The sequence below is a fragment of the Cupressus sempervirens genome, chromosome 5, assembly GCF_028749045.1.
Source record: "Cupressus sempervirens isolate cs-2001-9-10 chromosome 5, ASM2874904v1, whole genome shotgun sequence".
NCBI lineage: Eukaryota > Viridiplantae > Streptophyta > Pinopsida > Cupressales > Cupressaceae > Cupressus > Cupressus sempervirens.
Genome location: NC_143122.1, coordinates 991,907,515 through 991,934,408, shown reverse-complemented (window position 1 = coordinate 991,934,408; position 26,894 = coordinate 991,907,515). Strand labels below are relative to the sequence as shown.

The 26,894-nt window shown below is 36.7% G+C and overlaps 1 protein-coding gene across 3 annotated transcripts in view; it reads left to right on the top strand.

Moving 5' to 3' along the window:
* Positions 1-26,894, top strand: part of LOC149559255 (uncharacterized) — a 150,055-nt gene that overhangs the window by 67,884 nt on the left and 55,277 nt on the right. For all 3 annotated transcript variants that reach the window (XM_089833184.1, XM_089833183.1, XM_089833185.1), the window contains 4 exons: positions 11,374-11,459; positions 11,579-12,816; positions 12,915-13,183; positions 13,578-13,824. In XM_089833184.1, coding sequence (XP_089689310.1) covers positions 11,374-11,459; positions 11,579-12,816; positions 12,915-13,183; positions 13,578-13,824 — 1,840 coding nt within the window. The remainder of the gene's footprint in view (positions 1-11,373; positions 11,460-11,578; positions 12,817-12,914; positions 13,184-13,577; positions 13,825-26,894) is intronic.

The following is a 26,894-nucleotide window of genomic DNA, read 5'->3' as shown; positions in this document are numbered from 1 at the left end:
GGCTTTGAGGTATGACCGACCTCACTCTCCACGGTACGATTGCTACCTTGAACTTCTTCCTCCGTACACATCCTAGCCTCCTCCATGGTAATGTGGTGGTGAATCTGGGCATGCTCAGGTGCTTCTATCAGTAGTTGCCCTCCTATTGGCAGTAGAAATATGATCTCCCCAAGCGTTTCTTTCAAGTGGCTTAGGAGAATTTTCGCTTCCTTAGAGTCCTAAGAGTTTGAAGAGGTATATGTGCTACTCTCCCCCTCTTGGGAACTGTCTTCTCCAACCTCCTCGTGACTTGAATCCTCAAGAGATGCTATCGGTATGGCTGTCTGTTTGAGTTTCTTCTGACGGGGTTCCCCTCCATCTGCTCCGAAAGTATCCAAGTGAACCCAATATGTCATTTCTGGGTTGTAGGGTTCCACTTTGTTTGCTGAAACTAATGTCCCTCTATATTCCATTGGTAACTGTGTACAGACTGCTTCTAGGAGTCTTTCCTTTAGATTCTCCTCATCTCCTAACCTATTTTGAATTGCTATTCTTAGACTTGATACTATATTTTCCATTGGCATTATTGCTTCCTACCCATACCTTAAATGGAATGGGGTGTGCCTAGTGGTAGCCTTAGGTAGTCCTTTATGCCCATGCCACGGCTGGAAGTCGTTCTTCCCAATCTTGTCCTTCGACTCCACATATCTTGTAGAGGCTTGTCACTAATATTTTATTCGTGGACTTTGCTTGGCCATTTGTTTTTTCCACCCTTGGGTCATAGGGACTGGAAAAGGAATGAAAGATTTTGTACTCACTTATCATTATCCCGATGGTGTGACTGACAAAATGCACCCCTCTACACTCGTCAACTGAAGTGGAATCCCAAATCTGGTTATTATTTGTTCATACAGAAATGTGGCCGTACTGAGAGTTGTGTTATTTGGTAGAGCTCGTACTTCCGCCTATTTTGTAAGATACTCCATTGCCACTGCTATGTACTTATGTTGATGGGTATTGCTTACCGGTAAGGGGTCCCACAAAGTCTAGCCCCTAGCGTTCAAATAATTGTGGTTGAGACAGAAATAATGGCATGAAATCTCTTTGTAAGGGTTTTCTAGCTCTTTGACAGGTGTTACACCTCAACACCAATTTCCTAGCATCTGTATACAATGTGGGCCACCAGAGTCCCACCAATAACACCTTTCTTGCGGTTGTATTTGGTCCCATTTGACCCCCTGCCAATCCTTCATGGGACTATTTCAGTACTCCTATAATTTCTTCCTCCATGGCACATCTCCTTAATACCCCATCTGGTCCTAATTTGTACAATAATCCTTCAATCAACTAGAATGTGCTGCTTTTGAGTGCAATCATTCTCCTCTATGCTGCCGACATCTCTTTGGGAAGGTAGCTGTTGAAAAATATTGTCCAATCTTTTCGTACCACTGGGGTAGCACGACAATTTGGAATAGGTGTGCATCTAGGAAATCTTCATTCACTCCGCTGCTAGAGGTTTCTCTTGACTTGATTCTTGATAGTTGATCGACAATTACATTAGTTTTTCCTGGTTGGACTATGATGTTAAAGGTAAACTCTTGCAATAGGATTAACCATCTACTTACTCTTCCTTGAATCACCGGCTTGTTTACCAAGTACATTAGTGCTTGTTTATCGGGTACATTAGTGCTTGATTGTCAACAAAAAATGTAAAGGGCGTAGCTAGTAAGTAATGTCTAAATTTATGTATGGCATAAACCATACCTAAAGCTTCCCTTTTGGTGGTATTGTAGTTGCGCTCTACTCTTGATAGTAACCTGCTTGCAAAATACACAGGGTGATCCATTCCTTCCTTCCCAGTCTATGCCAGAGTGGCACCTATTGCATAGTTGGATGCGTCCACATGGACATGGAATTCTTTATTCCAGTCAGGGTATATGAGGATTGGGGCTCCTACTAGTCTCTTCTTTAATTCTTTGAAAGCCCCCTCCCATTCTTCCTCCGAACAAAGCTGTTCTTTTCTCGTTAGCTTTTCTAGGGGTAAAGATACTTCTGCAAATCCTTTTATAAACCTCCTATAGTACATTCTATGTTATTGCTCTGTATATATATCTTTATTATTCAATGCACTTGGGTAGTATTTCTATTCTACATTTTGGCGTCGTTGCCAGGGAAATGATTTACTTTATTCATACCAAAACATCATGAGTACATCAACAATATTTCAAAGTCCTTATAAAAGGGTTGGTGGGTTAGGCAAACCAACCGCCACATTCTCTCACTTCTTAACTACCCAATCCACTCAATCTTAACAAGTACTAAATACAATAATGCTTTATTATGGACTACAGGAAGTACGGTGGTTTTTGGAAGTATACCGTATCGTATAGAAGATGTGTGGAAACTAGGCCATACGATCATCACAAAGGCTGTACGTAAGTCAATGTTTGTATAGTGTTTTTGGAGGCAGCGGTACTGTTGGAGGATGTAAGGTATTCCAAGGAGGTAAGTTGGACAATGCCTTATATTGTACTTTGGCTTATGGTGTCTTACCATGGGAATGAGTTGGGGAAGGGTGTTATGCACAAAAGATCAATGATTTAATGTGCTTGGATATATTGCATATTATTTTTGCCACCTTGGAGCAATGTCAAGAACGGCCACACACAATTGTGATCTAAATAAGGTCACGCACAAACAAATGATAGAATTCCAATTCGCACAAATCACCAAATAGGTTGTCAAAAGCCAGCGACTCAAATATATTTATTTTAGACAATGAAAGTATTTCATATTGCATATGCACTGGATTAGATCCGAGTAGATACAAAGCAATCGCCGAAAGAGACGACCAACAGTTCTCGCACAAGTGAGATAATCTGTATGATATTTCCCAATGGCAGAATAGGGTGGCGTTGGACCAGCAAAATTGCAAGACAGAATAGGCAGGGTCTTCCACCCCCGAAACTGCGAATAGTCTTCCTCAACCTTTAGCCTCTTGAAATACAAAGAGAAATCAAATCCAATCCATGATCCATTACAATGCCCAGACATCTCCTTGTCAAAAGGCCTCCAAGAAGCATCTAGAATTTACAATTATAGGCCGACAATATTAATTATTATTTTATTAATTTGGGCCCCATATTTATTAATCAATTAGATGTCCTAAATTATTTTATTTAATTCTTGGGACCAATTAATTAATTATTACATTAAAACTGGGGACATCACATAATGGATGATGTACGCAAGTCGATGGTCACAGATATAGGCCGATCTTTGCAGATTGAAGAAGATGGAGTAAGTTGATGATTGATGGTTGGATGTGGAGAGCAAAATAACAATCTCATCCTCTTGGTGGTTCAATAGGAATTGTGTAAACCAGTAAACTAGTAAACTAGTGAGATTTGTTTACTATCTTCAACCAATTGATGACTAAGAGTTGACACATGAACAAGGGAAAGTCGCAAGCAATGCAAATGTAAAAACTCCAACTGGTTTCTAACTGGCGAACTGATATCGTTTGTGTGCTTCATTTTTAAAGTTGATACTCTATGTATACTTTGACAGAATTATTTGTGCCAATAAATAATGTTTCAAGTTCCTTTGTTTTTATGTAATTTTCAGAAGATATAAGAGTGCAAAGGAAACACTAACAACACGACTCCAGAATTACTTATAATTTTAAAGGAGAAAGGAAAGACATTTAACATGAACCGAATTCCAATATTTATTCAATAATTAAACCTGATTTTTTCCATAACATAATCCTTTGCGTTGCTGGCTGAAAGGAGAACCCAAAATATATACTAGAGGTGGTTTCTTAACACAACACTCCCGATTCCCATCTTCAACGCAAGCGAAAGACACCTTTGCACCAGTCTGGTAACAATTTGTATTGCTCCTGATTTAGGTCGCAAGCAGAATATTAATAACATCTAGCCTCAATGGAGATCGTAGACTACACAAGCTGGTTGCAGGTTAAATCCAAAGTGCTAGGTTTGTTGTAGATACTTGCCCAAACCAATTTCATTTTCAGGAATCCGCCAACTTGCAGATATGGCATCCAAACTGATATCGAACCCACATGCAGCACTACTATTGAAAACAACAATCACATATATGCCCAACTGGATCTTAATTCAATTACTAATACTGTAACAAAAATTCAGTCAACTTCCTTCAGAATGTTTGTCTCCTTAGCCATAGTGAACATAGTAGGAGAATCCAACAAAATATCAAATCCACTATACGTTAGTAGCGAAATGAAAACACTTCTCAGATACAGTAATGAACAATAGAGAAGTAGGACAAACTTAGCTATACCTCAGCAGCTGAATTGCAAAAAGAATTTTCAAACCCTTATACAACAGCAAGGGCATACAGTTCAGAACTCAGGAAAAAGCCACAAAGGCACAAATTCAAATACATAATCAAGCATGCTTTTTCCCAATGAAAAAAGCTCTCGTTTATAAACTTTTCATTGGTAAAAGTTTCCATAAAATTCCACTTCAGAAAACATGGAAGCTTCCCAAAAGAATTCAACACTAGAAACTTTCTGACTTGCTTTTTAAAAATATTTCATTAAGTCATTATTATAATAATGCAACTCAATGAATAAATAAATAAGAGCTCATGTAATTATTAACTTGATCAACTGTAGGTGACGACCAATTGCCAAGCCATCCATTGCACTACTAAAGTAGCAACTGCCCATAATACACTTACTAAAAATAGTAAGTAATCAACTGAGACCACCAAAACACCCTATTAGCTCACGAGGGTCGCTATGATGAGCTAATTCAATAAACTGCACAGACTGGCCAAAAACGTGGACATTACATTCCTCCCTCCCTGAAATTGCTTGTCCTCAAGCAATCCGGTATGAAACAAAAACCTCCATCAGGATCCCACAAGAAGCAAGTGATGTCCCCGTCCTCACTGAACCAACTAAATGCTAATGCCATCATCAAGACCCAAAACATAACCTGCAACATGGCACCGAATATCTGTGTTGGTGATGTAAAAGTGGAACATCACTAACTGGTGAATTCATAGGAGATCTCAACACACTCTCCATTAAGCCTACCCAATCATCCTGCAAACAATCCAACTTAGGCTTAGGCTAACTTTGTACCCGGTGCAAATCCTGAACATGTGAGTCAAATACCAAACTATAAACACTCATCATAGTATAAATTCTATCACCAGTATGATCATCTTTATTGACATCCTCATGTTGCTGTGATGATTCATCCTCAATCACATCAGTGTAAACCTACATACCACAATTTGTTGCTCCCTTTAGAGAAAGGCCCCTTGCACCAATAGAAAAGTTGATGCCTCCTCAAATCCTCTCTAGAAGTGTCATCAGACCTCCCCAGTGACTTGCCCTTGTCCTCAACAACTGGGGGGGGGCTCCTCATTATCAGACAGTAGAGTAGAAGATTTCAAAGCAACCTTGCTTTGAGAAGATGACTCCAAGTCATGTGCCTTCCTCATCTCTACCTATAGAGAAGATGGGTCCAATGACTTGACCCATCCATGGAGTGGCTCAATCAATCCCTCCATGAATAACATTACTCGTTTGTGCTTTGAAATATCATAAACCATGACTGAAAGCCTCTCGAAGTCACTGATGTAACTCTCCAATCCACCATACTACTTCAGCTGAGCTAACTCCCAGAAGTACACGTTCGGATCCTTCCTATCAAATCTCCCGATCAAGCGATTCATGAACTCCTGATAGGAAGTGATCTGATCATGTCGCAAAGAAACTAACCCATGGTACCACCAGTCATGGGTAGCTCTGTCAAGATGCAACACTCCAAATCTGATAGCGTCTATTTCTGACATAAGGCGCAAAGCCAAATATGTATCGAGCTTATGAATCCAAGCTCGAGTTGTAACTCTCCCAGTATCATCAAACTGCTCTAGTGTTATCTTACTGGCAACTTGTTGTAAGTCATTCTGTCGAGATCGTTGTCTCTCAAATCCTGACCTCGCTCTAGAATGCTCCTGTTTCTGAGTTAGGAACCTATCAAAATTTAGATGATCTTTAATCGTCTGTGGTAAAGCATCCCACTCCACAAAGTGTGTCAGCACATCATCAACAAAAGGAATGACCTCAGGCTTAATATTGACTGCATCCATCTCAGGTCTCAAAAACGTGGGCCTCCGCAGCCTATCATGAGCGCCAATATGAATGTCCGTTTTGTCAAATAATCCACCACGATCCTCAACTCGAACCCGATTTGCATCTTTGTACCCAACACCATCTCAGGTTCTATCCTGGACTTGAGATCTATGAGAACCAACAGAAACATCTCGAGCTCTCTCCCTACTCTGTCCTTGAGGTAGTGTTATCTGTTGTAGAGTATTAGACAACTGTTGTAGTACATCTGTCATCTGTTGTTGTTTGGTTGCAATATTCCTAAATGCCTGCAGGACATCTCTATCAATCTCAGCGTCCGTGGGTCGTAGTCCAGTGCCACCGAAACCACCCGAACGACCATCCGAACCAAACTGAGTGTCAGGTTCTCCTTCTTTGGGAGGAGAATTACGTCCTTTTCGAGCATAGTGCATACCTGGCACAAACCTTCTATCATCAGCCATAATAGAAATATCAAATCAAATACTAATTGGATGTAATGTCCCCTTTTTAGCATTCATAGCATGATGTTGTCGTTAGCCTATTTCCCCATGGTCCCGTAGGCTAACCAGGACATTAAAGGGACTTAGAGGCCATTTGGCCTTGATAGTTTCAGTTGCAGGTCTTTCTGAGGGGTTTTGAGGCAACTTTGGGCATACTATTTATAGTAAGTCATCTTGGATATGGTCGGACATCCAGTGGCAGCGGTATGTCGATGGTAATTGTTTAAAATCGACAAGAAGACTTGTTTATCATTGATAAGATTTGTTATGCATTGATAAAGCTATTTTATAAAGCTAAATTTAAATATTTAACTTTATTAATGCATAGACTATAGTTTGTGGGAAATATTTAAATTAAAAGAGTCCCTTTTATTTTATAACACATTGGAGACATAAGTTACATAAAAGAAGTGATGTTTTATCCCACATTGAGAAAACGAAGGATTGAGCTCTTGTGAGAACACTATAAAAGAAAGGGAAGAGCTTCTTTTTAGTATGCTTGGAAATATCAAAGAAATTGAGAAATTTTTTGGAGATTATGTCTCAATAGTTTGAAGGACGAAATCCCTTCAAGTTGGAAATCTTGACGCCATTGAAAGATATGGTCTTGAGATTTAACATGGTAGCAGTTCAAAAAAGCAGATACGAAAAAGCAGTTTGAAAAAGCGAAACCGAAAAAGCAGGCCGAAAAAGCAGTCCAGAAAACTGGAACCGAAAAAGCAGGCCGAAAAAGCAATCCGTAAAAGCAGATCCGAAAAAGCAGTTCGAAAAGGCAAATCGGAAAAGCAAAGCAGAAGGGGCAGCATTGAAGGAAATTATTACAGCCATCTACAACCAGGTTCTCTTGTTAGTATTGTTTTTAGGGTATTATAAGTTTTAGCTGTAAGTGTGCATTATACCAGCATTATCATTTTGTAATCTATGTAAATGCCAAAAGTCTTGGCCATATTTCATGAGCATTGTATTTGAAATTTCATTGCAATTAAGAAGATAATAGTTGCTGGTGTCATTTAAGCAATTCAATATCATTATTTATCAGCTAGTTAGTTTGCATACCAACTGTTTGTAGAAATGCCAGTTGGCTGTAGGTATTCATTTCTCATACTTAGATCATACATATGCACTGAATATTGTCAAAATTAGTAGCACACTCATGTTAGGTCATTGTGTAGTTCATTTGGAGTCTTCTAGCACAAGATTCTCATTGATGCAAATTGAAGAAAGAGTCATTTAAAGCCAGCTAAAATACTATATCAGTCATACGTCCCTTGCATGTGAATTGTTTGATGAAATTCCTTGAGCTTTCATTAGCATTTTTGAGAGCACATTTGAGGAGGGTCATTACAGTGGTATCAGAGCTTGCTTGCAAAGTGTTTGACGAAATGTCAAACAACTGAAGTATAAAGATTTTTGCTTTTTGAAGTAGTTATAACCTATTGGAGTTATTACATTGCACTTCAAACCAGGGACTTACCAAATTGAGCCCAGTTCCTGTAGGCTGGCGGGAAATCTCTTTGATACCACTGTAAAAACCCCAACTAGTTCCTAACTGGCGAACTAATATCGTTTGTGTGTTTTATTTTTAAAGTTGATACTCTATGTATACTGTGATAGAATTATTGGTGCCAATAAACAATGTTTCTAAGTTCCTTTGTTTTTATATAATTTTCAGAAGATATAAGAGTGCAAAGGAAATACTAACAGCACAACTCCAGAATTACTTGTAAATTTAAAGGAGAAAGGAAAGATATTTAATATGAACCGAATTCCAATATTTATTCAATAATGAAACCTGATTTCTTCCATAACATAATCCTTTGTGTTGCCGGCTGAAAGGAGAACCCAAAATATATACTAGAGGCAGTTTCTTAACACAACACTCCCGATTCCCATCTTCAATGCAAGCCAAAGACACCTTCACACCAGTCTGGTAACAATTTGTATTGCTCCTAATGTAGGTCACAAGTAGAATATTAATAACGTCCAGCGTCAATGGAGATTGTAGACTACACAAGCTGGCCGCAGGTTAAATCCAAAGTGCCAGGTCTGTTGTAGATACTTGCCCAGCCCAATTTCATTTTCAGCAATCCACAAACTTGCAGATATGGTGTCCAGACTGATATCGAATCCACACGCAGCACTAGTATTGAAAACGGCAGTCACATATATGCCTAACTGGATCTTAATTCAATTACTAATACTGTAACAAAAATTCAGTCAACTTTCTTCAGAATGTTCGTCTTCTTAGCCATAGTGAACATAGTAGGAGAATCCAACAAAATATCAAATCCACTATACTTCAGTAGTGGAATGAAAACACTTCTCAGATACAATAATGAACAGTAGAGAAGTAGGGCAAATTTAGCTATACCTCAGTAGCTAAATTGCAAAAAGAATTTCCAAACCCTTATACATCAGCAGGGGCATACAGTTCAAAATCCAGGAAAAAGCGACAAAGGCACAAATTCAAATATATAATCAAGCGTGCTTTTTCCCAATGAAAAGAGCTCTCATTTATAAGCTTTTTGTTGGCAAAAGTTTGCATAAAATTCCACTTCAGAAACCATGGAAGTTTCCCAAAAGAACTCAACACTAGAAACTTTCCGACTTGCTTTTTAGAAATATTTCTTTAAGTCATTATTATAATAATATAAACATTATAATAATAATACAACTCAATGAATAAATAAATAAGAGCTCATGTAATTATTAACCTGATCAACTGTAGGTGATGACCAACTGCCCAGCCATCCACTGTGCTGCTAAAAATAACAACTACCCATAATAGACTTACTAAAAGTAGTAAGTAATCAACTGAGACCGCCAAAACACCCAATCAACTCATGAGGGTCGCTATGATGAGCTAACTCAATAAATTGCATAGACTAGCCAAAAAGAGGGACATCCACTGTAAAGACCCGAACTGGCTTCCAATTTAATTATTGAACACAACTTATTTTCTTTGCAATTTTGAACAGTTTATAATGTATTTGATTTGTTTTCAATGAATATTAGAATCAACAAATTCGAGAAGTTTTGAAAAGATAATAAATTATAGGCAGATTAAACTTCTTCAACACTTTATTTTGCAAGTTTTTTGAAAGCATACATCAAAAATCATAAAATATAGATATGGCACCTGGACTGCATTTATTCAATCAAACCATATTTCATAGCATGCTTCCTTATTGATTATGGTGACTCCTCAATGCCCAGCCTTTACAGATGATAACCATTCCTCTAGTAGCCCACAGCAATGATGAGCAGCTATATGAATTACGGCTAGTAGGGAGACCAATTGGAAGGCGTGACTCCTTTCCTTGACACGATTTGCTGGGTAATATCGCAGGCCTTCAGCATAGACTTACGACTCTTTTTCAGCTGTCCCAGCTCAGTGTAAGGGCTCTAATTTGCATTTGAACTTCCAAGAAATTGACGCCTAATCCCTTCAATATGATCAGCCTGCGTTACAACCTTGGCCGCAGGTATATATGGAACAGCAAACTCACAATATCAATTCCGTACTCCTTCTCAACTTCTTAGGCAAAAAAACTTTAGTCTCCACGCTTCCAGAATTTAACAAAACAAGATTCTCCAAGCCACAGTTAAACACAGCAGGAGAATTCAGCAAAAATAATCCACTATACTTCAGCAGTGGAATGAAAACACTTCTCAGCTACAGTGATGAACAGTAGAGAAGTTGGGCAAACTTAGCTATACCTCAATAGCTAAATCGCAAAAGAAATTTCAAACCCTTATACATCAGCAAGGGCATATAGTTAAGAACCCAGGAAAAAAGCCATGAAGGCACAAAATCAAATTTATAATCAAGCATGCGAAGGGTAGAATAATAAATGAGGACTCAATTAAGGACTTGTAAGGATTCCTTAGGAATATTCCAACAATTAATTAAGTAAAAAGGAATTAACCTTTATCAAGTACGAATTAATTCCTAATTGAAGGAATGTTACTCTAATATGTTAAGTGCCCCACCTAGAAAGCTAGGACAAATTTTCTCAATTGTAAAATAAATACCTGATTCATGCATGACTCCAATGTGGCCACTGGCAATTGCTTTAGTTAGCTCAATTGGCATGATCGAGAACCTAGTGCCATGAAAGTTCATGTGTTCTTCAATGCCTTAAGTTGGGCTTGGTTGTTGGGGGTTTTTCTCCTTGACCTCACAAAATATTCCAATTGGAAATTTGTGATGGATGCTGCCCCTTGACTCCTGTAGGGGCTCTACCGCCAAATCTTGTGATGCTTTCTGCCTTTTCAGTCCCATTCTGCTTTTAAAAAGTGAAAAAAAAAAAAAAACATTTTTTGTCTTCATTCCATGTTTTGTTTATATATGCTCTCTCAGCTGCCATCCTCTAGTTTGGGTCCATAGTCCCCCTGCCCCACTCCCCTGAAATTGCATTAGTGGTTCATTCAACTGAGAGTTGATTTGCAATTTTAGAGAATAGAAGAGGTTGCTTTTAATAACATATATTAGGCTTGAATGCATTTGTGATTGCTTTTTACAATAATGAAATAAAAGGTTTAATATGAAACTCTATATATAAAGAACTCCTTACACTGTAATTATTTTTAATCCAAAGCATATATTAATTATAAAGCTGTATTTTGGCTCAATATTTCTGATGCACAGTACTCAGTACACGATTATTGAAAAGGAAATCTGCAATATATAACTAGTGATTTATCTCTGATATTTAGTGTTTTTGAATTAAAATGCAGAACATACAGATCTCCTGGGAGACATGAATCTAATAAATGAGATGGTTGCATTGGGCCTTCCAAGCTCTTTCTGCACAAGGTCCAAAGTATATTTCTGTTCTCATCTTCTTGTCAGATCTATTCAGCCTTGCTTTGTCTTTTTATTTTAAATGTTGCTTCCCCCAACAATTCTATAGTTTTGATCAAATTCATTATGTATTCACAGGAAAGGCATACCAGCATTAAAAGGAAGAATAGAAAACCAGTAAAGAAAAGAGAAGGCAAATTAGCTCAAGTGACAGAAGAGAGGGACTTGCCTGTTGGGCAGGCAGAGGTTTCTAATGGCGAGGTTAATAATGAAACAGCTGTTCATCTAAACTCCCATTTTGATTCAGTAGAACTATATGAAAAGGATGCTATTTCAAATCAAATTGTAGTTAATGGAATGAATGGAACATGTTCACCATCTGAAAATGGGAGCACCTTTTTCAATGGAAGTATAATTTCAAACAACAATGCAGTGACATCTATGGAGACCGACAATTTGTATGATTGCAAAGATGCTTCACTGGTTGATCGAAAAACAGAAACTTATATTTCTGTTGACATGATGTGTGAAGATGAGATAGGAGTGAGGAAATTGCAAAACTGTAATGGAGGTCTAGACGATCACTCTGAGTTACATCTTGCATGCTCTGTACAGGAAAGAACTAGTTTGTACAATGTTGACCCTAAATCAGATATTGAGTTTGACATCTCCAGAGTTTCTTGTCCTCCTCATGTGTTGGAAGTTTCTAAGCTTGAGAAGGATTGCCTTCAGAATAATGTTCGTACAGAAGGGGTACATCATTGTGTCAAGAGTAACTGGGAAGCTGTTTGGGATTCGTACTACCAAAGGTATTACTATTATAACTATGAAACATTGGAAACATCATGGGATCTCCCAGGATTGGAGCATTCAACTCAGGTTCCTTCTGTATCATACAGAACAGATAATTGTGTTACAGGGAGTCAGGCCATATGTGAAGCAAGCAGTGGAAGGAATGATGAATGTTCACAGGCAGAATTAAAAGATAATGAAGAAAACATAGAGTCTATGCTAGGTTGTCAAACCTATAGTCAAGTGTATCACAAGCTTGCAGATGATACATTAAATAAGGTCAAAGTTGAGGAGGGTACGGTGCATCATGTGAAGGACAATATTATGCACGCATGTTTGATTGAAAATAATAACTTCAATACAGAGAAGTTTCCTGCACACAACCTGTCTGACAGCAGACAAGATGACAACATTGTACATGAGGAAACAGATATATCACTAACAACAAGTAGTCCTGGGAAAGATATGGAGATAATAAGCACAAAAGCTTCTGTTAAATGTCTAGAGCAATCAAGTGATTGCTGTTTATCCAACGGCTCAGGTTTCTCAAATCATTTATTGTTGTCTTTAAATACCATAGAGAGGTAAGTTTGCTTTGGTACAAATTTATGTGTGTATTGAAATGACTTTGCTTTTTCAATATTTTCTGTTGTTTCTTATGTTAAAGGTTTTTGGAACACAGCTTACATCCACTTCCTGAAGCATGTGGTACTCATATTTGGTTTGATGATGAGGGTAATATTGAGAGAAAATGCAGTTTACAACATGAAGCCTCACACATTCATGCTCATGCTCATGCTCATGAGACTTATAATAATGCTATAGAAGAAGCAATCTCCGAAGATACTTCCATAGCTGAAACTTTTAACTTGGGAAATGATCATCTTACAAAGGAGCAGAAGAAAAAGAAGAGTTCAAGGCCGAAAAGACTGTCATCTATTAATAAGGATGGTCGGTAACTTTTCCTATTTCTGAGTTCTGATCCTGTTATTCATGTTCTCTCAGCATGCTGTTTGTTTTCTTAAACAATAATTCTGCCACCAAGCATTCATCAGAGTTAGTTGTTTTCGTTTTAAAGTGGTTTTGATATTACCTCTCAATTTTCAACTTCTCCACTTTTCTTTATTCCAGTGATTATTTTATTTAGTTTTGTAGCTTATCATATTTCATAAATTCAGTGATTGTGAGTTTTATCTGACAATGTTCCAACAACTTTCCAACAACTCTTGTGGTTTCATTGTTTTAGCTTCTTGTTATATATTTTGACACTATTTAAAATTAAACATGACAAGAAAGAAACTTTATCCTCAAATCAAATGGAAAACTGTGTTTTCTTGAATTGCAGGAGAATCCTCCAAGAAACTCCTCTTGCCTGGAACAGTGGAAGAAATGAGTACTAGTATTACTAAATATTGGTGTCAGAGGTATCAGCTTTTTTCTAAGTTTGATGAAGGTGTTCAACTTGATGAGGAAGGATGGTTTTCTGTCACCCCCGAAATTATTGCAAAACATCATGCAGCACGCTGTGGGACTGATACAATTATTGACTGCTTTACTGGCGTTGGTGGAAATGCAATTCAGTTTGCTCAGAAGTAAGTTTCGGAACTCATCAAGATTTAGTTGGGAGCTATTTTTGACTCATATGGCTAGTGTTAGTTTTATATGTTTCATGCTTTAGTGATTATAGTTATTTGACTTGGAACCATTGACTTGGCAAAACCTGGCAAATAAAATGAAACAATCTTTACAAGTATAAACCTAGTTGGAGCAAATAAAAAAATATTCATTTAATACTTAATTTTCTAAAGGTACTTAAATTTGGCAACTTTGGCATGCTCAATATCCACCAACATTGTCTTCAACATTCTACACACTTCTCATCTTCCGGTCTGGCATACACCAAGTCATACATTATAAAACATCCATTGCATGAGATTAACCTGAACCACCAAAATTGACTCTGCAGTGACTTTCCCACTCACTAATCTGACAGAAGAATCCTGAAACTGTAGGCATCCACCTTTGCTTAGCTGGGATGATTAATTGTTTGTGGAGGTGCCAAATTCTCTGATGTGCCTCATAGTGAAAAATCTATTACATACAATCTGCAAGCACCGGAGAACCAAAATATGAATATTTTGGTCCATTTTCTATTTGAGCCGGGATAGGGGGACATTGGAATGGGGGGGGGTCTATGTACTATAAACTATACATGTGGTACTTAAAATGCTAGTTACAAAAAGATGTATAACAATATAAGGCATAAGATGTAAAAATACTAATTTACTAAAACTTAAATACTTGAACATTGCATTGAATGTTAAACATGAAAGCGGAGCATTGAACAATAAATGTTAAAATTTGAAATAGTTGAATCAGCAAATAATAATACTAATACTCATAGATATCAAAGTATGAGTATCTCATCATAAAGATGATTACTTTGTGGAAACTGATATGATATTCAATGCTCATATATCAAAACAAGTACAAACTAGAATATCAAAATGTTGAGGCCCAATATGTAGTGAGGACTCCTCTAATAATCCTTCAAGAGGTCAGTAAACTTGGCGTTATCGCAACTATTAGACTCTCCAAGGTCAAGAGCGGCAAAAGAAACACCAACAAACCATGCATCTGAATTATTGTCATCATCATCAATCTGTGATGGCTCCTTTGGTTCTACAACGCATCGTGTTGCGAGGCTGTCCTTGTACACACGTCTTGTGATTAGTTATACACAAGACACTATGTACAACCTCTAGCTTCTCTACTCTCTGAGAGGTAAGCCTATTCCTCTTATGGAAGTGGATGAAGCAATATGTAGACTAGTTCCTCTCAAAAGCCGAAGAACTAGATACCTAACATAGCAATCAAATGACTAGTGTGGGAAAAGTTGAAAGTAAAACTCTTAAGTTCCCTTTAAGTTAAAACACTTATTGAATACATAATAAATAGATTCTAAAGTTGAGGACTAGATACTAGAGACAACAAATGAATGGTTAGTGTGCTAGTTGTTGATTTCCATCCACGACAAGTCTGCCACAAAATCGGATCCTCATGTGCCATAGTTTTTTAGGTCCGCCTTTTTCGTAACCCTGTAATTCTGAAGAGTGGCAAATTTGGTGCACTTAGTGCGAATCTTCCCAACAGTGTCAAAGTCATACATCCTATCAATGCACTTGAAGAACCCTTCCTTCGCCAAAAAAAATAAAAATTTAAAAACTCAAATTATTGGCAAATAGGAGATGCAAGTTATGAAAAGATTCAAGTATCAAGATGTATAAGACATAAAGATGATTAAAATAAGCAGCATGAAATGAATCACCTCTTCATCTTGAATCGGTGTAACTTTACCAAGCTTAGGAATGTACCACTTCAGATTTAATGCAGAGGCAACCATGTGTAGGTAAGTGTTTAGGCTATCCATTTGCAATGAATGATAGACTAAATGTGCTCATTGTAAAATGATAAATTGGGGTCCCTCTCTTACATAACTGCCCTCATCTAGCCAAGCATAGAATAAAAACACTCGTACACCTCTCCAAGGCTAAGTGCATCCCCATCCCCATATCTGATGACCTAGAAAACACGAGTGATGATAGAGACACTGTCTTTTGCATCACTCCAAAATACATCAATCTTCTCTATCTCCTTCACCCTCTACCCTTGCTTTGTCCTAGACCCATCCCACCTATTCCACTCATTCGTCATAACCATGAGTTGCAATGGCTCCTTTAAATCAATTATTCTCTCTAAAAGAATGATGTAGGATGCAAATTTGGTCTCAACTAGTTTTATAAACTCCTTCGTGAAGCTTCTGAAGAGTGCATGTGAATTGTGGTGGTTGTAGATATACATCTGCACATCTCTAGCATCACTGGCCACTCCCTTGTTGTCGGGAAAACAGGTAGTTAAACAGTTGGCATATCCGAGGGAGTTGCACGGTCCCGATGGTTCGCCTTGCGACCCCTCAGATACTATATGTAACCTTGATTCCCTCTCATAGAGGATATATTGGTATTTAATACTATTGTAGATGGTGACTATGCAATGAATATAATATGATTGTTCTCTACTTCCTCTGTTAAGTACTTTTCCAATAGGGAGCATGTACTTTTCCAATCTAGTAAACCTTCCCCATGTCTTTGAGTGCATTGTTCTTGGCATGCACACAACATGTAGTCAACCAAATATATCTATATGCTGCCTCAATAAGCCCACCAGCAACTTTACACACAAATGTTGCTTAAGTCATCACTTGAACCACATCCTCTATAGCCGTTTGAAGGATGTCAAACTGAAAATCAGCATCCTGTCAATGCCTCGAACAATCAACCACCCTAATAAGGAATAAGCCCACTGAGCATGTAACTATGATATTGATGAGTGGTTAGTTCCTAATGTCTGTCCCTAATGTCTGTCCACACATCCATGATAATGTTGCATCCTGACTCCTCCCAAACTACGCTTAGATTTTGGCACTTATTATCCAATATCCTCAATTTATGCTCATCTGGTGGCAGAAATGATGGTCCTCCCCCCTCACAAGCTTCTTCATCATCTCCTTATAATAAGGAGATTGAGCTACATGAAGTGGTATGCCATTGGAAAAAAAGAATCGACCAATGGATTCCTCTATTTCCTCTTTCAAGTGTGCATTAAATATATGTGCTATGGAGCTACTTTTAGTTGTCACCTTCCGCTTCCCCATGCTTGGTTTTGCTTCAGCCATAGCACTAAAAGTGGAAGGTGGTATCGAGGCTGCCCTTGTAAATGATGTTGCTCTCAGCTGCGATCTAGGAGTAGGAATAGTGGCTTCCCTTGTAATTGCTGCTCATATGATTTCTAAATAGACTGAATTTGTTCTCTACTAGATAAGGTAGTAGGCATTTCAATCCCCAAGTCATCTGGAATGCTTCAAAGCTTGTTGAATTCAATTCTATGATGCAAATTTTTAGTGAGCTTGAAAAACTTAGATGCTCCCACACCTATTCCTGTCCAAAAGAGGAAGTGCGCATTCACTCTAGTGGTGCTATGAAACCATTTTGTACCACATATGTTGCATTTCCACTTCCTTGTGCCCCCACCTGTTTGTGTTGGGGCATCTATCCTTGTTGCAAATTGTCTAAGAGGTGATTTAGGGTCATATTTAACCCTAGCCCATTTTGTCAAAAGTGTGGAGGGGCAACCAATAGATGGTGGACTAGGTGGCCAATTATCTATGAATTGAGATTCAGTTTGCTCATCCCCCTCATTGGACTTATCATCATGCTTAGGTTCATATTCTTGGCTTCTATGAGAATGAGTTTCCAATTCCATCTCATCATCACTGTGACTTGTGTCATGACCGTGGGAGCTCATTTTGAAACTGCATCTCACCAAGTTAAAAAAACAAACAATAAATACATGGTTTCAGCATATGTTGTTATTTAAAATGACAATTTCAAGTCAAAATTTAAGCAGCAAGAATTTAGAATTGAAATGAGGATCTATTTCAATCTAGAAATGAAATTCAATTAACTATAACAAAATGAAACAACAATAAATGTAAAACTAAATCATTTCAAAATGAAAAAATAAAATAAAAAATCAGTGAGAAACCCTACCTTTTGCTTGAAAATCTCTTCAATAGGGTGAAGAATCTTCCTCCTCTTCTTGCTCCTCGTAACGCCTCTTTGACTTGCAATCACTCTTTTCACTCTTACAAGCACCCTTTTCTCAACTCCTCACTCTTCTTCTTGCTATTGTTGCAAACAACAAGAGACCCAAAATGAATGCAAATGAAGACACATAGTGAATACAAACAATATAACACAAGTAATGGGCCCCACATGGCCTAGGGTTAAAAAGTGACCAATAGAATGCAACATTTAAAAAAAAAAACAATCTTAATCTTTTTTATTGGATTGGAGACACCTAATTGTCCCTTGTAGGTGTTAAGGGATGCGTTCCCATCCCCCTGTCCCCTCAAGGGATGTCGAGACGTCCCCTCATCTCTGCTAGAATGAGGATGGATGGGTGGCGCCACTAGAGACATGTTTGTTTTTAGGGGGGGCCAAAGCTCTAGAGTTTTTTTGTCTTTGGGCTTGAACTCGACCAAGTGCAACAAAGTTCTAGCAGACTCGTTGAGCCCTGCTGACTCTACTTACTGAATCTCGTAGTCAGGACTTTGTCACGGCCAATCAACCAATGAAGTTAAGAAAAACAAAAATCCATTTAATTTCTTTTTCATCGAATTCTTTCCCCATATTTCCCTTCTCTTAGACCTAAATAGGTCATTCCATCATTTGCGAACATAGAAGAGAGAAAAATGCTTGAGAGAAGAATATTGGGGTTTTAGAAAATAATCCAACGGATCGATTGACTCTCATATATTGATTGCTGATTGCTTGTGCAATTCTGTAGCTTACATTCACATATTGAGAGGAGCTAAAAGAAGCATTTGGAGGAATCCTCTACAAATTTGAGGTGCATTTCATCATTTTTGGAGCAAATTTGAAGAGTTGAGTTACATTTTTTGTATTGTTTTCTAAATTTTTTAAATTCATATTTCCATTTTGTTTACATTTGTTTTAGATTTGTTCCATTTTATGTTGATGGAAAACTTGAAAAGTAAGAAGCCCTATTGTTTGATTTTCTTTATTGTATATGCTTATTTTATTTATTTATGATATATTGCAGCAACAACATAATGTCTCAGCTTGAGGGCATTTCATCTAGGCCTCCATCTAACCTAGATGCAAACCTTGTTACCGTAGGAAGGGATAAGGCTTGGAAACATGCCATCCTCGAACTTAAAAAGGAGTAGTTATATGTTGGCATTGTAGTGTTAAATATAGCGAGAGACATATTAACCGATTGAAATATAACCTTGCACATATACCAGGGTATGATTGCTAAAAAATGCAAAGGAGTACCCTAAGATGTTATATGTGAAATGAAAGCTCATTTAGAGGAATATGAAGAGAAAAAATGATTAAAAAAGAAGAAACATGAAGAAATGGAAAACTTTGGTGGAGAGGCATCTTCAAGTCCTTGTTCTCCATTACCTTCATCTAGTAGTGGTACTGCGAGTGTAACCATTGGGCCTCAGATTTGTAAGGAGAAATTCAGATTAGATTCCATTTTTGTTTCATACATGACTCTGTGTGCCCAACGATTGCTTAAGAGCATGGGGTGGAATAAGGAGAAGCATGGGGCTGCAAAAATGACACTTTGCAATCTTTGGTTCTATAACAAGATTTCAGTTAATTTAGTGAGGTACTTATTAATTTAATTTTGATGTCTTGATTTTCTTGCTCTCAAGACTTAAGAATATGCCACATTGATTATATTAATTTTTAAAGTTGAAAGTCAAATTTAACAGTATACTTATTTTATTGACTTAATTTGTTTAAGTCTCCTTGTTGGCAAATCACAATTGATGTAGTTATTATTTGTGGTCCAGGGTACAAAGTTTGTACTAATGATGAGCTAAAAGGTCCTATTTTGACCCGAAAGGTGGCTTATGTCAAAGTTGCAATTGTCGAGCAACATGAGGTATGGAAGAGGAAGGGTTGCACTATCACGACTGATGGTTGGACTAACAAAAGAAGTAGAACTCTCCTGAATTTCTTTGTCTCATCAGGTAATTGTAGAACTTGTACTTACTAGTAGTAAACTATTGATTTAGCGATTAAGTTTTAAAATTTTGACTATGCAAAATATTTGAAATCAAATTTAGCATAATCAAATTTAAGTGCGATAGTGTTTTTGAATTTAAATGATGCTTCAAGGGAAACAAAAAATGCTGAGCATCTTTGTGAGGTATTGTAGGAAGTATTGAAGGAGGAATATCTTACAATGGTTGTAGTTCATAAAGCCTCTTATTGTTCTCCTATGAATTGTTGTTGGAGAGAAGCTCGCAACGGGATACATTTATGAGGGCATGGACATAGTGAAAGAGGCCATTATATCTTTTCAAATACAGAGAATTGGGAAAATCTGGTCCCATATGGGATGTCGTTGATTGACGATGGCACAATTTGCTTCATAGGCCTATACATGCAGCTGCCCACTACCTTAATTTGGCATTCCAATTCAAGCTAACTTTTAAGCCTGACCATGAGGTGTTGAGTGGGCTCTATAGTGTTGTAAAGAGAATGTCACCTAATGAAACAATTAGAGCAAATGTAGTCTATGAGATAGAAATTTATAGGAATTCAGAAGGAGACTTTTTTCATATGAGACTTAAGAAATATTAGATACTACTAATGCTAGGTAAAATCTACAATTCTAATTTCTATTTCTATTACTATTTTACCTTTATGAAGTGAAAGGTATAGGATTGTTTTTATATTTTCTTGTTTCAGATGCATGGTGGGATATTTTTGGTACTTTAGTACCAAATCTACAAAGGATTGCAGTTTGTCTCTTGAGGTAACCATGTAGTGCTCCAGGATGCAAGCACAATTGAGTATGTTCAAGTATATTCACTCGAAGATGTGCAGCAAGTTGGCTATGAAAAGGGTGAACGATCTTGTTTTTGTTCATTACAATCTTCGCCTCCATCATAGACATATCTTGGGAAGTGACACATCTATCATTTTAATGGAGGTTGATCCATATGTAGAGTGGAACACTGAGACCGATGATCTTGTCTTCAGTGATGAACACATGGAATGGGTTGATTAGGTGAATCTAGGGGCAATGCTAGTAGTGATGGAAGAGGAGGAAGCTAGCGCACGGGGAGACCCATTGGAGGATTGTGAGGTTGAGAATGAGGGATTTGAGGATGATGAGGATGAGCCTCAAACTTAGACACAGGGAGGGAAGATGGTTGCATGATCTTCCATGACCTATCTTATGCATACAAGTAGGAATGTTGTTGGTTAATTGGTTAGTGATATAGGGTACTTTGAGCCTTAGCATGTATACTTATGTGATCAATTATTGTGTAAAGTAACTTCTATTTATATCAATTATTGTGTCTTTGATGTTAATTGACTAAACGATGCATGAAAAACGTTTTAAATCCTTAAAAATCTTTGACTTTCTTTAAGTTTTTTAATTTGTTGAGTTTGTCGAGTTTGAGTCCAAGCCAAAAATTAGCTTGTTGAATCAAAAGCAAGTCCAAGTCTTGTAACTATGATATTTAGTATAGAAATAATTGAAATAAATATCTCCTCATATCAATTTGTAAGATAAAGGTGCTTTATAATGAGTTGTTCATAAGGCACAATACTTGTTGAAGTTTATGCAAATGGGGTATCAAGCTAAGTGGTTTAACCTTGAAGGTATTTTCATAGTTTAGCGCGGTTGAATTGGAGCAATATTGGGATGGTTGACCTCCCACAAAGGCTTTGATGCTTCACCCCTTTGAGCATTACCTTCATGAAATGAGTGCTAAGTGTTCCATTCATTCTCATGAGGGATGGGTTCTTGTGAACCACTTGCCATGCTCAAAACCTACACAATTGTATCCTAATAGCTATATCACAATATATAAGGATATTTTATGCATATGATAACATAGATAACAAAACTTTAACATATGAGATTTGCATTACATTGAGACTTCACATGAGAGTCAAATTCAAAGAAATTATCAAAACTAAAACATTAATACTACGGAACATCCTTGTGGCATTCTTATGGCCCTTTTTCTAGGATGGGTCAAATAGGCCTAGGACATGTCCCCAGATTGCGTGGAGTGTACTTTGAGGAAGAGGATCATTAGAGAGAATTTGTTGCAATGGAGAAACCTACTTGTGGAGGATGTTGCATGGTAGAGCAGGTAGATTTGATTATATCCAAACCTGTAATTGCTCAAGGACAAGCAATTCTTAGGAGAGGATTGTAAAGTCCCTTTCTTAGGGCTAATTTGTGTGGGGACTATTAGTATATATTTTGAGTTCCTATAGGCTAATTGGTATTGGTGAAGGGACTTAGATCTTATTGGGCACACCTCCAACCTTTCTTGGTTTCCGTTGTTGGCATTAAGCTTAGTTGGCCATTTAGATTGCAATGATGATTTTAAAAGTGTTTTTGACCTTTGGGGTGTTTGACAAACTTCTTGGAGAGCATGTTAATTTTTAGTAAGTTTGCGAGTTGGTAGTTGTCATCATCCTTTGACTTTATTTACATCATGTTGATTAATTTTGGATTTTGAAGCCTTGATTTTGCCTTTTGCAACTCGAATGGAGTATTTAAATTATGCTTAAATTTTCATCTAAGTTGCCAATTTGGGTTCCAGTTTTGGTGATGGGTTCAATAAAATTTCCCCTTTGGTATAGGTTTGAGCTCATTCATACATACGCATATTGCAAATATATATAGACATGTTCAAACATTGAAGTTAAAAATATAGAATAAATAGTACAAACTAACAATTTGGTCTTTAAGAATTCAAAAATCTATCAAAAGTAAAATAAAATAAATAGTCCTCCGCTTAAATCCATAGTTGCCAATAAAATTATAAATAAATTACCTTATATATCATATTCATTATTTGCAAAAATCAAAATACTCAAGTTTCAAAATGTCATTAGACAATGATAAATCAAATTATAATTGACATTTAATGTTCATATTTGGATCTTGAGAAGCATGTTAGAGAGTCTTGGATACTCCATATTTTTCTTCTAAATATTTGAATGCTTAATGCAAAGATTCATTTGGTATATTCATACAAAGGTTCAATGAGATTTTAAAACTAATGCATATTTGATTTCATATGTTTGTATATGTTTTCGCATATTTGCTTGGGTACCCCCTTTTGTACTTCTTGGGTGTCCAAGTTCTCTTTGGGTTCTTCATAAAAAGACCCACAAAGAATCCAAGAGCATAGGAAGAACCCTAGAGGAACCTTGGAAGAACTAGTAGGTGAATTTTACCAGTAACAGGACCTAGGCCTGAATAGCAGAATCCAGTAAGTTAGGTTTTAATGTTTCATATTATAATATAATTAAGTGTTATAATTTATTAAAGTTGCAATATGTCCCCTCAAAAGTGGATGCCTAGGGAAATGTGAGGGAAAAGTGAATTAGTTGTAATATCAAATTGCTTTTCTTGAAAAGGGTATAAAAGCAGTTTGGGGTCTCATTTATGGACATGTTGAAGATTACATATACTGTTATTGTAGAACACAGATTTACTACTAAGAGAGGTTAGGGGAGGGAGAGGGTGATGGTGGTGAATTAGTAGTAAATAAATATTAAACAATTCTTTCAATTTAATTGTTTAGTCAATAACTTCTTAAAGCACCAAATGGAATAAAGAAGATAAGCACCACAAACCAAGAGATTAATGCACAAGAATATGATGTGGAAACCCTATGAGGGAAAAAACCACGGTGAGAAACGCTGCTAGGATCTACCATCCTAATCTAGCCTCACAAATCTGAACCAATTATGGCTTCTGCTCCAGTGAGTTTCCAAACTCCTATTCAAGAGCACCGACTCCTACAAATGTGAGCCTCTACTTGTAATCTCTTGAACAATTTAATGTGAGCACCAATCCATCAAAACATATAATAGAAAGTTTACAATTTTTGGACAAGTATGAATAAACTAGGACTTTCATAGAACAATTCAACTTTTGATGACACAAGTTAAATCAGATAATAATGTTTGTACATCTGCAGCAGACTTCAACTTCCAACTCAATATGTTATGTCTGCAAACGGAACAATATACTGTCACAAGATGTCAATTACAAGCTTCAGTTCTCAATATCTGATAATTACATCTTTGAAAATGAACCAACTTTTAGTATTATCCAGAGTATATGTAGATTCCATACTTTTAGAACATCTCTACAGTCTATGTTCTGATGAATTTATTAATTCTCAAACTGCTAGTATAGTTTTCATCTCTGTGATTTGTAAAACAGTTCACAAACAGCAATATCTGCATATGTGGACAATATCATGGAATCCAAATTTATTTCTAATGTTTGCTAGGAGCCTGAATAAGTGTTACTATGAATGATATACCTGTTCAAATCTTGAGGAATTGATTTGAGTTCCTGCAGATTTTTCTTGTATTATCTCCTGTGAGCAATTCAACAACTTCCTTTCTTATCAAACTGTGAATCCTCTCTCAACAACAGTGTCCCCTTTGTAATTGATTAAAGTTCTAATGCTTTTTCACACATCAACTTTAGAAGTAACTTCACGGCAATGTTTTTATCCTTATAGGCTTATACACAATAACAATTCACTTCAAAATAAACAAATAATAATAAATAACCCATGGCTATTGGCAATTCATGAAATTTAATTGGTTTAAACTGAAATCACGTTTACCTCAAACCGTTTTTGTCCATGTGTATGTCCTTCGAAATCCATGTAGTTCAACTACCTCTTCTCCCTTTTAATTTATGCTTGTCAAACAGAGCAAGTTCCAGAAAAACAAAGAATCACAAGTGTTTACTGTTTTTGTATGCACCAAACATCCATTATTATAATTAGCTTGACAATCCGACTACCTTAGAACAATAAACGGTGTTCAAACTGATTTGACTGCTGAGATGGCACTTCACGTGGCAGACTCCATTCCGACTCTATTTCTGTCTTTGTTAAAGATGATAACCATATTAATACACACAGCCATAATTTCAGGTCTTTGGTTACAGTGAGTGCAGAAACAAAAATATACATCTCCGAACAATAAGAAATTGTTTTCTGAATCATTGTAGCATTTAATTTCCAGAATCGATTCAATCTGTGCACATTTTCTAATAAGCCAAGTCATAATTTGAAGAGATATCGTAAATACACCATGAAAAGATACATCAATCACATCAGTCGTGGAAGAGATACTGTAGATACTTATATTATAATCGAGTTTCAGTGCCATTAGATCCATTACCATGTTTGCTGAAGCACACACATCATACTTTGACAACAAATGAATTCATAGAAAGCAGACTCATGTTTTAGGAGATTCCAGTATAAACTCTTCTGTAAATAGATTTATCTTATTATTTTCCATTTTTTAAACTCCTGTGATTCCTGTCCTCGAATGCTGTATGGATTGGTAAATAAGTCTTTAACAGATATTAAGGATTACAGCCATACTAAAATGTTATTCATTTCCAGAAATCAACAGACCATTTTATCTTCTGTAGACATAATCAAGTCAGTATGGCATTTGCACTTCAGAATCATCTTCACATCAATGGCCTAAGTTGAGAGAGATTGCACAGTATATGCAGACTCAACAGGATTGCATAATACCAGAGATGAGTGAAATACAGCAATAGCATGAATAACATAGAATCACGTTACACCATAAATGACAGAATGATATATGTGTCATAGCATAATAGTTTGAACATTAACCACACCCTCACTTGTTGCAGATTCTGAAAAAATAGACTCAACACAGTTAGTTAAATATCCAACCATCACCAACTGACGACACGAGTGACACCCCTTTGGAACAATGTTTTATTAACAAAGGTCTTATTTAAACTATTCATGGTATAATTGCTGCCTACAAAAATGTTAAAATATTTAAAAACTAAAACAACTGGACTAAACTCCTACTGAAGCCGATATGGATTGTTTGCCACATCGAAAGGGATGTTGTTGAAGTACCAAAATTCAGCACAGGAAAGTTTTTTTTTCTGAGGCACCTCCATATTCCTCCTAGTTGACCCCAATGATGGTTGTGCTCTAGGTGTGCTTCTGTGGACATAATATTCACCACTAGACTTACACTGATGGTGGTGCTCTACTAGATGTTGCAGAAGTTGTGGCCAAGCTGGCACTCTACTAGACGTAGCAGAAGTTGTGGCCAAAGTGGTGCTGGATTTGTAGATAAGTGGGCCACGAAGAGAGCCCACCATAACCTCACGTTCTTTTTTATTTTCAAGTAAGATTGTCAGAAAATGATTTTAAATCTTGTTCAACTTTCGAAAGCTTATTAGAGTATCTTGGAAATGCCTTGTTGAGGTTCTTTAAATTAGATGCAACAAAAAAGAGCTAAAGTGATATAAATTTTTTTAAAAAAAATGAGAAAGTCTACTTGGGAATCCACTTTTGGTTTGAAATCCACTTAAATGTGCTTCAAATCCAATTCAAATCAGCTAAAATGGTTGCAAGTGACCTTTGAAAAGTTTGGGAGGCTGTTTTATCTTTTGAGCAGCAAACGAGAGTCAAAAAAACTGAAACGAACCTTTGTTTTTGCTGTCAGACCATTTAGTGCTGCTGCCACCATGTCTTTTCAAGAACTCGGCAAGTTTTTATGAAATACTCTTAGAGTTTTTTGGAAAATATCTGTAAGTTTTTGGAAAAGAAAAAGTGGTAATTACTTGTTGAAGTAAAAAACTAGCAAGCTTTTTTCTTCTCTTCGAGTTTTTCATCTATGTATCTAACATAGTTGTCAAGCAAAAATATTCTCATTGAAAACCCAAAATTCTATGTTCTTTATCTTTAATGCATGTAAAGCAAGTTTCAAGAAAAGACACATAGACTGCACCATTATGAATTGATGTTTAGATCTATTATAGGTAAAATGGTCGCACTAAAGTGGGCTGTAAACTAGAAATGCATGACATAAGAATATTAACAGAATCCTGTGAGTTATTAAAAATATTCACCAAATTGAGTGTGGAATTGTAATATCATTTCTTTTGAAGTTTGTACATATCATAAAATTCACTGTGTACCTTA